The sequence below is a fragment of the Solanum lycopersicum genome, chromosome 8 (assembly GCF_036512215.1).
Source record: "Solanum lycopersicum chromosome 8, SLM_r2.1".
In the NCBI taxonomy this organism is placed as follows: Eukaryota; Viridiplantae; Streptophyta; class Magnoliopsida; order Solanales; family Solanaceae; genus Solanum; species Solanum lycopersicum.
In genome coordinates, this window is record NC_090807.1 from 40,254,452 (window position 1) to 40,267,253 (window position 12,802).

Below are 12,802 nucleotides of genomic sequence, written 5' to 3' on the forward strand. Positions count from 1 at the left end.
TTGACTATATGATGAAGATCTTGCTTGACATAAATTAAGTTGTCTTCTCTTACTATGTTGATATATGACTTGGCTGTAAAGGCTTGTGGTCTCATGATAGGTTTACTAAGTGTGTGTGAGGTTATGGGGCTTTACATGTACATTGCATTAGTAGACTTAGATTGGGGGCATGAGTTAGGTCTTATAAGGTTATATGTAAAGTAAAATAAGTATATGTGCATAATTACTAGGAGTTTACTATAATGTCCTTATAGTCATGGTTTAACTATGCCTATGTTGTACTATACTTCTATGATGATATGTGTTGTTTGTGTAGATGATATGTATGTTTCCTTGTGGACTTAAGGTGCTGCATTTCACCAAGTATCACTTGAGGGTTACTTGGGAGATTAATGAATAAAAGGGAAGATTTTCATTGTTAAGGGAAAACTAGTTCACTGTAATGTGACTTAGAAATATAATAAATTCAACAAGTGGTATTATGAAATATTTGGCATTTGTATATGTTTATATGAAGTATGTGAAGGATATAAATGTTATTGTCTAAAGGTTTTATGAAGATTTACTCAAAAATGCATGAAGTATGATTTGAAGAAAATGTCTCTTTTAAATGCATGTTTTTGCATGGTTGTCATACTTAGTGCATTCTTGTACTAATCCCATTCTTCTCTACTTTTTACACAAAGTTTAGGTTATGGATGCTTAATGGGTGTCTACATGATTGAGGATCTTGATAGGTGATTCCCAAGCTCAAGGAAAGGAATCCTTAAGTCCAAGGGTTTCCTATGTTATGGTTTATTGTTAAGTCTTGAATATTGTACTTATGTTTATGTCTTAATGGTCGTGTTCCTAATGTACTCTAATGTTGATTGAGTCTAATATGGCAAAGAGACTTAATGTCTAAGTATGTAATATGTAATATATATATATATATGAATATGAAGTAAAGTTTCTAGCATATGATGTCTATGAAAAGCTTTAAATTTTCTGCTAAATTTACCGTGTCAATGCGATGAATGATAACTAAGGGCTTGTACAAGACCCCCGAGAGGTCAAGTATGCCATCTTGCTTCTAGGGGGTGCTCCTCGGATATGACAAGTTTGTTATAATTACCGCTCGCGATTTACATTATACATTAATTACATGGGCTGACTTCGAGTTTGTATAATTAATCATGTTTGTATATGTATAATTCACCAGGATATACAAATACATATGTATAATATACCATTTTTTAACATATATATATATATATATATACATACACACAATTCATATCTCTCCCATTCTCTGCCCTTTCTCGCTCGTCTCTCTCCTCCCTTTCTCAATCTCGCTCACTTTCTCCTCCCTCTCCCAATCTCGCTTGCCATTTATACAAATGTATATGTATAATATACAGTTATATACAATTATATACATATAAAATTCACCTCTCTCCAACTCTCTGCCCTCTCTCGCTCGCCTCTCTCAATCTCGCTCTCCTCTCTCCTCTCTCTCACAACTTCGCTCACCTCTCTCCTCCCTCTCCCAATCTCTCTTTCCATATATAGAAATACATATGTATAATATACAATTATCTAACTAATATACATATGCAATTTACCTTTCTCCCACTCTTTCCCCCCCTCTCCCTCGCCTCTCTCCCTCTCTCCCAGTCTCGCTCGCCTCTCTCCTCCATATAACATGTAGCTACAAATTGTAATTATCAAACTATAGCTATAGAGAGTAATTAATTATTTTTAAGTGGATATATATATATATATATATATATATATATATATATGTATGCATATATATTTATGTATGTATTAGAACCAACACATTTTTTACTATTTCTTTTGTGTCTACCTTTCCTAAAATAGTTATTACTCACTCGATTTAAATTTATATGACGTAATTTTGATTTGAGAGTCAAATAGTTTTACGCATATAACTATGTATTTGGCATTGAATCTTCAAGTTTGGATTTGAGTTTTGAAGGTTTACCGCCCACAAGGTAAGGGGAGAGTTAAAATTTATGATTATTCATTTTCTAAGGTTATTAAGTGTAGTTTTTAGCGTTTAAAGATGTGGGATATTATTATTCATAAGAATTGCCACAAGAAAGAATAGATCAAAAAGAACCATATGAATAATTGGCCATTCTACTTTTTAAGTATGTGAATTGTCCATAAAAAAAAAATGCTCCAAGAAAAGGAGCAATAATTTGGAATAGGGAATTTCAGTAGCTCGACTGGTTGGTTATTTAAACTCTCACGGTAATAATTCGATTCCTCACATTTAATCCCCCTATCCTCAATAAATTTTTTTTTGAAATAGATTATAAAATTTTGAAAATAGGAGGTTGTTGTTTGTCTTACTCCTCCGCAATTACATGTGCTCCAACTCAATGATTTTAATGGGTGACTGGTATGTCAAAGAGATTCTACTATCAACATCATTGCAGAGTCGACATAACTCACTAATAATTTTATAAAAAAAATCAATCATTTTTAGGACTGTGCAGCTCAATATGATCATTAATCAGATTTTTTTTGTTTTTTTTTTTGGTACATGTGAAATGGAGACGTGCAACTAATCTACGTGCACTCTTGTTATGGAATAAAAATTCAGGGACCTTGTCGAAGGGTCAGGACTCTCTACCAACAAAACATGGTAATCTGAAATGGAAGAAAATCAAACAAACTGCACAAGGCAAATTGGACAAGACCTTGATTAAGTAAGGTCTATAATCCATGATCTTTTGATTAACTTCTATCAATGACATATTTTTTACATTATTATGTCAACTAAATGATAATTACAATGAATGCATAAGTGAAATTAACAACCTGACAATATAAGGTAAAAGTAGGTGTGAAACATCTTAAAACACACTTACAGCCAGCAATTCCTTATAGTATACTAGGAATTATTGTAAATTATTAAAATTGCTACAAAGTACCTGAACCAAATATGGAAGCAAAAATGAGTTTGACAGTAAATAGGGGCGTGAAGACGCAAGATGTATTACAATGTGTATTGTTATAGTTGACTCCAATTGAGGTAAACGTTTGAAAGTGTTGAGATCGGCCGAGAGCATGTGGCTCATTTGAATCGCCTGATTACGGGATGGCACCAAGAATTGCGGTTGTGTTGCTAGGATGTACTTAATGCCAGCATCAGACATGTGTTCAGGTGGATGACTGAATCCTCAGCACTGCTCTTTCCATCCCAGAAAGACTTGAGAGAAAATTTCAGCTTATTCTTTGGGCCCATGCAACAATGTGAGATGCGATTTATCTGGTTCAGAAGAAGCACACAATCAGATATACTCTCTGAGCAGACATTCCACCAAGACAGGCTTGAATAAAACACAACAGCTATTAAGATTCATATAGTTGACCCCAATGAATTTGAAAAGAAGGCTGGCAGTATGACAAGGAAAAGAATAAGCAGTAATGTGCATCTTTCTAGCTTGGAGAATTTGTTTGAATCAGATCAAAGAGACAGGAGAAGATTAACTGTGACCTAGATTGGGGGTGTTATTAATCCTTATTCGTGAAGAACATTCCAATTTCATGTACAGAGAGATAAATAGCAAGTCAATCATATTCCATGCTAATTCTACTATTAAATAGGAAGGTAGGAGACCAGGAGAAAAATATGGAAGCTACACCAATTAATTTGCATCCTAAGTAGCAAGAATAAGCTTATAAATGACCAGAATTCAACACAAGCAGGAAAGCAGAAAGGCTAGCCAGAGGAAATTATAGATTGAGGGCAAATCACAAGAAATCTGAAGGAGATATTACCTGAAATAAGGGAACGAGCAGGTTAAGGACAAAGAGAATGGGAGGAATATACAGCAGCAGAGAAAGAAAAGAGAAATCCCAACGAAGATCGATGAAAGTACAAGGAATACACCGCTGCACATCTCCATTACTCTTTATGGGGTAGTCTTCAGTGTCCCTTGTGAAGTTTACATGAGACTTTGTTCAAATTTAAATCAACTGGATATAGTCATTTTCCTGCAAGTAAATAGGCAATAACAGAATGTTCAAGTTTATCGGAACAACCAAACCTGAACCATCTTATACAAATGTCAAAATTAAGGGGCTGCAGTGATACCTAACTTAACGCCTGTAAATTCAATTATATAAAGAAATCGATCATCAACCATCCTAAAGTAAAGGCATATAAAGGCTACTAAATAAATAATTGAATCAGCTACTGTGGGGCAGAAATCTTACTTAACATTAACAATGCATATACAAGTAAAATCATAAAGAACATACATTCTAAATAGTAAGTTGTATTTTTGGGATCTGACCTTTTTTGGCAGCGGAAGATGATTCTCTGATCACTAGAGCTTGTCGTCTAGGTAAATCAGCACCCACTCCAAAACATAATGCTTCTTTCGTGCACTCAATCAAGAGACATCAGCTTGCTGAATCAACATTTTTCACTCGTCACCATGATAAAAGCATTTTTTTTGTCAATTGACAACTGTACATACAGATTATGTCTTCTGAGCTTAAATTTAGAAGCTCTTTCTGCTGACTAGTGATGCTTTCTTTTTTGAGAGGAATAAGTTGGTGCCATCATTTTTTTATGTGATGACATCTCGTACAATGATAATGAAGTTGGAAAACCAAAATAAAGACAACAGGAAATGAGGAGATTGAGCATCCTTTAAACCAATAATATATACCACATGAATGAACAACCGATGAAATTGCTAAAACTATTACTGAACACATCAGTTAGCATAATGTATACAAATATTGCAGCTCCTATGTTTGTCAAGGTCTCATAGCTGCTTTCGTAATTGCGCAGAAATAACATGGGGAAGTCTCACAATAAATTAAAGCTCTTGCAAAAACGAGCAAAGGAGGAGAAAAAGTTGTCCAACTCCAACGCGTTTGAGTAAAAGGCAAATGAGAAAAGATTTTGAAAAATTAGAAAAGATTTTGCAGCACAAAGAATTCACACAACAAAAAAGATTTGAAAAACAATTAGCTCCTAAGACCTAATTTCTGTAATCAGTAAGCACCATGGCAGTAACAACTGCGAGCTTTGTCATAAAACCTAATTTGTCTAAGAGATTGAAGGATACAATGACAAGAAATTAAAGAATCAGCTGAACAAGAAAACCTCGATCAATGACGAAACATAAGTAAAACCAAAGCCAAAAAACACAATTACATACGTAATGAAGCGACAACCATGTTCAGAGACAGATGATACAGCTGACTTAAGAATTTTAACCCGCGTTAGACTTGGTTACTGATTGAAGTTTTTTTCCTCGTTGGTGTGATAAAAACATCTCTTTTTTTATCATGTGATAATTATGTATGTAAATCATGCCTCCTGGTCTTTATTTTAAAAGCTCTCTTTGTTGAGTAATGTCGTTTTCTTTTTCAAAAAGACTCTAAATTCTAGCTCCGCCTTTGGACGATGTAGGTAGCCTATACTAATGTAAAATATGACTAATTTTACCGCTCTAACCCATGAGTTATAGGCCATTCTAACGTAAGCTATGACTAATTGTACTAACCGATGATTTATAGGTCATCTTAATGCAAGCTACGACTAATTTAGTGCTCTAACCAATGACTTACCGGTCATCCTAATGTAAGCATGACTAATTTTACTACTCAAACTCATGATGTAAGCTATGACCAATAATAATATATATCATAATGTAAGCTATGACTAATTTTAGTGCTCTAACCCATGAATTATAGGTCACATCGGGATATAACTCTTCACCAAGCAATTTAAGAAGTTAGTACCATTGAGTTTTTATCCGCAGACATATACTGTAGATCTTAAAACCTAATTTGTACAAGCTTCATCACAATAACATCATTAAAATAGTACAGAACACTGACAATGAATTCAAATCTCACCTGAGATAACAAAGAAGCTCAAATTGAAGAAAGAAATGAAGGCGGTGATAAAGATATGGCAGAAGCAGAGAACAACTAGATAGAAAAAGTTGAAACTGCTAACATTCTTTTCTCATCTAGAAGCTACGTTATGACGTAACACGTGTATCAGCAGTGCCTAACAGTATATAAGTTAAATCCCTTGTGCTTTTATAAGATCTAAATCCATAAAAAGTTTAAGTTGTGTGAACTCTTCACTTTCAATGTTGCATCAGTGTCAAATTCTCCAAATATACACTACTTTCGGAGAATCCAACACACAACCATCAACATTTTCGAAGAGTCTGAGCAACATAGATAAAAAGTATAAAATTTAATGCGATGAAACAGTTTGATGCTGCAACAAAGGTTTAACTTTCATCACTTGTCTAATCCTACCTTTAATACCATCTTCTAATCTTGTACACAATTCTTCATCAAGCAAATCAATCTTCCCAGAAGATTCTAAAGCATCACGAACTAGTTTATAAGTATATTCTCTTGGAATTGAACCTTGTTCAGCCACTTCAACAAGAAGATCTCTTGCCTCCACCACCCTACCAGTTTCACACATAGCATGAATTATCGGTGTATACGAACTGTTACATGGTAGTACTACTCCATGATTCATTCCTTGCATTCTTCTCAGCATTTCAATAGCCTTATCAATCTCATTTGTAACACTATAATACCTAATGAAAGAATTATATGTAATTCGATTAGGCACAACCCCTCTTTTCACCATATCATCCAACAACTCCAATGCTCTCTCTATCCTATTAGTTTTGCAGCATCCATTGATCAAACAATTATAAGTTACTACATCAGGAACAAATCCTTTGAATAGCATGATGCGAAACAAGTGATTTGCCTCCCATATTCTCCGTCTAATAGCTTTTCTACAGCCAGTCTCCGTACCATATCTACAATAAGAGCTAATCAAGATTGTGTAAGTAAAGACATCGGGTGGACACCTAAAACCAGGCAACTCCATTTGCTCCATCAAGAACTTAGCTTTTTTGAAATTCCCAACTCTACAAAGAGCAAATATGAGTGTGTTGTAAGCATAAACATCAGGCATACAGTGAAATTGCTTCATTCTGTAGAAAGTAGTCAATGCTTCATTTACCAACCCTTCTTCTCCTAGGCATTTTATCAAACACGTAACAGTCGGTGTCGTCAAAAGCCCTCTTCTCGACATTCTTCTGAGAAATTCCCAAAGAAACTTCGAATTACACGACCCTTTGGCAAGAACAAGAGACATTTCTCTACAAGTGAGCTCATTGTGAGTAAACCCACAGCGGGTCTCAACCCAATGGAAAAATTCCAATGCTTTCTCCAATCCTAATTGCACCTTTTGAACATCTCTATGAGCAGCCGGTCCGAGAATGAGTACTCCCTTCCGAGCGTTATGTAACTCTTGTTTTAGGTTTCTCTGCTTTAATGGGGTACGGTGGCGAAACCCATTTTGTCGGCCAATGGATCTTGGGGATTGGAAGAGGAATCTGGGGATTGATCTCAAGACTTGAGAAACTGTTTCTACAGTCCAAATGGATTGGGGAATTGAAGACTCAAATGGCCGATTTCTGATAATAGCAGCCATAGCTTGATCCATAACAAGGTTTTGGATGAAAGGAGCAGAAAGTGATGTTGATGACAACACAGAGCAAAAATATTCAGACTTTCAGATTATATAATCAACCAAGCCATCGTAATTGATCGCCATCAGTGAAATTAGGGGTGCCAAAAAAAGCTCAATCCATCCCATGTAATTTATCAGTTCAATCCATTTCAGGTCATTGAGTAAATATATATCTAAAAAAAACTCACAAAATCTAGTCAAAATATTTTCTTAATTTGATGGGTCAGCATTTGACTGACTTTGCTTGACTAAAGAACGAATTTTTTTTTGGCTCTAGCACTCCCGTCAAAAAACGTAGAAGGAAAAAAAAAAAAGAAAAAAGAGTGTTTGCTGGTCAAATCTTCTTTAAAATGTAATTCAATAAATTTGGCACAAAATTATTATTTTAAAAACTTTCTTAATTTTTTACAAAATACAAAAAAGACTTTATTTTGAACTTTTATAATTCAATTCAAATCATTTAAAAAAAATTATTTTCACCTTCTCTCTTTTCTTCTCCCAGCGTTCTCTCTCTCTTTTTTGTTCTTCTTCTTTTTTCTTTTCAATCCAAAAATTCGACTACACTATCTCCATTATCTTCCTTTCCGACTATCTCCATCATTTTCCTCCTTATTTCCAATCGTGACTCTCTCTTCTTTTTGAACTGAAATCGTAATCGACTTAAAATGGATAAGTTATTTTCAAATTGTTTTTCTTGGATTAATGAATAATAAAACGTTTTGTAGATGTAAAAATTGAATAATGATGTAATGATGCCTATTATTTATTGGTTTTGAAAAACAATCATCAACCAAAAAGAAATCCTAATTTTGAGGAAATGTATATGTATTGTTAACATTCAGTGAAAAGTCAATTTTTGTTGCTTTGTTGTTCTTTTTGTGGCCATTTTGTTGATATGATTTTAGAAATATAGTCTTGTTCAGTTGTCCAACATATATTTCATTTGTTGAGAGATGTATCGTATGTTGCCAAATTTTAGTAATATGTTGGTGCATATTCCAACATTCGTCATATGTTGTAACATCTCAGTTATGCGTTAGGGCAACAAAATGGTCATCTATGGCAACATAAGATTCATCTGTGGCAACTTAGGATTCATCTGTGGAAACAAAAAAATTAGTTGTGGAACCAATAGGTACATTTGTATCAACATATGATTCATCTGTGGCAACATAAGATTTATATGTGGCAATAGAAATTTCATGTGTGGCAACAATAGATACATATGTCGCAACATAATGTTAATTTGTGACAACATAATGTTATTATTATTCTGTAATGAAGTATAAACTCTTAATCTTTTTTTTATTTACTTTGTAGATGAATTGATACAAGAAGCTTCATCCATGACAACAACCCAATCTGTTATTGGTCTTGCTTCCTCTTCTAACATCAAATGCTCTTTTTTTCTATGCGAAGAATGTGAACAACAACATGATTATTTTATTAGTCGTGTTAAAAAACTCACTGATATTTTCAAGGAAATGTCTCATAATATTGATGTCCAATGATCCAAGAAAATTTCACAACCTTTGAAGTGTAGGAGGTTGAAAAAATCTATTTCCCAAACAATTTCTATAATAAACAAGAAGAGAAGGAGAAGAAGGCAAAGGAAGAGAAATATAAGAAGGTAAAGGAGGAGAAAGAGAAGGAGTCGAAAGATAAGGAGAAGGAGAAGCAAAAGGAGACGGATAAGAAGATAGAGAAGTAGAAAGAGAAGGAAGTGAAGGAGAAAGAGAAAGAGTGAGAAGGATAAGAAGAAGGAGAAGCAAAAAGAGAAGGAGGAGAAGCAAAAGCAAAAGCAGAAAAAAAAAGCGAAAGCAAAAAAAAAAAAAGAAAAGAAGAAAGTCGAAGTTGTCACTTGTGATGTGAAGCGACAATATCCATTTGAAGGTTTTAACATTGATGGTGAGGGTCCAACTGAACTAATGTCATCCTTCTCGTAATGGATAAATGAGGGCCTTTACAAATATCATGCAAAAAAGTAAGGTCATTCAACTATTATTAGTATTTCTTCTTTTTGTCCACTAAATAATTATTTTTAATGACTACACAATTGTAGAAGAGACAAGGACGATCACTACTTAGCCAATTACTCGAAACTTGATTTTGTAGTTGCATTTCAAAGAATAAGGACTGGTTCTACGTAATGTCTCAACCCAACAAGTTCAGGACTGATGAGGTAAATCCATTCCCACTTTCATGTTTTGATTAATAAATGAATATATACAAATAAATTGATACAGAGATACACTTTTTATCGCATCTGTGCAGTATGTGGATGTCATTTTTTACTATTTGGGTAAGAAGTTGAAGCAACAAAGTCATTCTAAAAATCGATATACCACTGCTAGTTGTAATGCTAGTGTTGTTCCTAAATATGAGGATAAAATCATTGGCACTATGAAATGTGTTAGTATAGCTTGTGAACTGCCTTGAGACTTGATAGATGATGTTTATGTCCATGTAAATAGTAATGGAGACTTCCATTGGGTCTTGATAGTCGTTGCATTGAAGGAACTGTGCATAAAAGTATATGATTCAATGTCCTCTCTAGCTCTAACAGAAAATTGTCGTCCGAGATTCAAAAGTTGTCTACAATGTTTCTAAAGTACCTTGAGTTAATCGAATTTTTTGACCAAAAAGAGTGAACCAACTGGTCAGTTCTTGAATATTATCAAGGAAAGAACAAATCTCACCCATTCGAAGTCAGACATATTATTGGTATTGCCCAACAAGAAAGTAGTAGTATGTGAGTATCACATTTTTTTGTCTTACGACTATCGAAATGAAATGTATTATATTTTATAATTGATGATATACGATGCAAAGACTGTGGACTTTTTGTCGCTGCATACGTTGAGTTTTTGAATGATGGATAGAAGTACCATCTTGTGAACTTAGTGCTAAAATCTTTCACATGATATATGCTTCACTTCTATGAAATTATGAGATTTTATAGGCTTTAAATGGCAATGTTAGTAATAATGAAGACCCACACTAGACCTAAAAAAAATCGATGAAAATTTTGTGGTTAACACCATTAATTAGAGAGGTGGTTATGTATATCTTGTGAATTACCTTTTTGTTGATAAGTTGTATAAAACAATTGGTGAAGTGTTAATTTTTACAGATAATATTAATATAAATGATTTTTATGATTATTTTGATTCTGTTTGAATAAATGTCAATTATTATGGAAATGAAGAAATGTGGTGTTTGTGGAAACATATATAGCTTCTGTTGAAAAATACCACATAATTATCTGTATGTGTACCAACAGAAAAAAGATACATGTGACAACATCTTCCACAGAAAGGAGATATGTGGTAAGATATGTCACATAAAGGATATATGTTACAATATTATTCTATACAATATATGTCACAGGAAGGTGGTATGTGCCCTAACAGTATGCATATATGTGACAACATATGTCACACTTTGAATTGTCAAAATTCAAAAAAAAAAAATTAAACGACTTCAATACAATCGGCACTTGATTTTCCTCTCTCCTCTCTCCCCTCTCCTATAAAAGTCGTTTCATATTTCAAATTTTATTTATTTTTACTAACATCAGTTTTCTTTTCTCTTGTTTCTTTTTTCTCATCCTCTCATTCCATATTCCTTCCTTCATATATCATTGTTCTTCTGATATCTTTTAAAATATCAGTGGTAATCTATTGCGATTCTCTTCTACAACAAGACAATGTTGTCCTTATTATTTCTAGTTTATCAGGTGATATTTAATTATGGTTTGAAATGCTTACTTTTTTACTTTGTTTTAGTGGTTTTATCACTTTTTTGGTTGTGTAGTTATTCTTTTTAAAAATATTTTTTGATTTCAAAAGGCTTCATTTGTAGTTCGTTGGATAGGATTTAGGGAGGATTTTATAGTTTGTTTGTTGTTTCATGTGTGACATTGAATCGTATTTGTTGTTTGTGTTGTTGTATATTGTGTTGTGTATTGTGTTGTGTATTTCAAAAGGCTAAACTTCATTTGTAGGTCATGTGTGACATTCAAATATTTTATTTTTGTGGTTGCAAATACAAATATAATGGCTCCTGCCAAAAGAAAAATTGTTACAACTGATACAATAAAGATCCAGAAGGAGGCTAGGACTAAAATTCCTAGGAAGAATAATGAAAATACCACTCTTTTTGAAGAACTTCCATGTGAAACAGTTTCTTCTTCTCATGTAGAACCAAAATTTTCTCAAAAAGAATATAAAGAAAAAGAAAAAGAAAAAAAATGAAGTTGTTGATGATGGAGAAAGAGCAAAAGAAGTTGAGGAAGATAAAGGAGAAAATAGAGATGTAGTTGAGGAAGAAGAGGGAAAACAAATAGACGTTCAGGAAGAACAAGGAAAAAAATTACAGAAGTAGTTGAGGTAGAAGGAGGGAAAAAAAGAGAAGTAGTTGTGCATGAAGAAGAAAAAGAAAGAAATGAAGTTGAGGATTATGATGAGATTAAAATTATCAATGTGGACACTTTTCCTGTGCATCTGCAGCCTAACGCTAATGGTGATAGCATTATTAGGTCAGTCATGGGAAAACATTTCAACAACTTCAGGGTTATCCTCAAGTGAAATAATTTGGAAGATTTTTTTTTAGAAATAGTTATTTCAGTCATTTTCTTGATTTACTTGATGCTACAACTCCACGTTTTAAAATGACCATGATTCATGAACTTATGAAAAGAAGGTTCATTTATCAAAATCTCGAAGAGAATGATGAGATTTTGATTAATTACTGTGGCATGCTAGTCTCCTTTGACATAATAGAGTTTTCCATAGTTACAGGATTAAAATGTCATCCTCCTCTTCATTACGTTCCTAAATACATTATCAAAAAAGAACCACAAAGAAGAAATAAAGGAGTAAAAGAAGAATCAAGACAACAATCACTGTCAACTGAGGAGCAGGATTTGATGTCCTTTGTTGGTAAAAGCTTCAAATATTCTGACTTGATATATTTGTTGGAACACAAGGATACACCAAGGAAGCACAAGGAGTCATTGTGCTTACTTTGGTTTACACATAATAGATTTTTGGCGAAAGATCTCAACAACAACATACTGCTTAAATGGGTGAATTTCTGTCAGGATATTGATGTTTTCAACAACTATACTTAGGTTTATGAGTGTTTTGAATTAACTCTCAGATACTTCTTGAAACCTTTAGGACCAAAGACCAATAACTTGTTTGACTTTCCATGGGCTTTCATGGTAAAGCTAACTATTCTTAA

At 33.5% G+C, this 12,802-nt stretch overlaps 1 protein-coding gene across 2 annotated transcripts; it reads right to left on the reverse strand.

Annotated features, from left to right (window-relative positions):
* Positions 1–2,662: 2,662 nt before the first annotated feature.
* Positions 2,663–7,873, reverse strand: LOC101266052 (pentatricopeptide repeat-containing protein At1g77405). Of its 2 annotated transcripts, XR_011211199.1 has the most exons (4): positions 6,313–7,873; positions 4,314–4,430; positions 3,796–4,011; positions 2,663–3,283 (listed from the first exon to the last, which is right to left on the reverse strand). XR_011211199.1 is itself a non-coding variant. In XM_069288134.1 (1 exon), the coding sequence occupies exon 1, from the start codon at positions 7,526–7,528 to the stop codon at positions 6,248–6,250; it is 1,281 nt and encodes a 426-aa protein (XP_069144235.1). In that variant the 5' UTR covers positions 7,529–7,873; the 3' UTR covers positions 5,952–6,247. The 2 variants fall into 2 exon arrangements, 1 of the variants encoding a protein (XP_069144235.1); XM_069288134.1 differs by lacking the exons at positions 2,663–3,283; positions 3,796–4,011; positions 4,314–4,430 and having other exon boundaries at positions 5,952–7,873.
* Between the last annotated feature and the right edge of the window lie 4,929 nt (positions 7,874–12,802).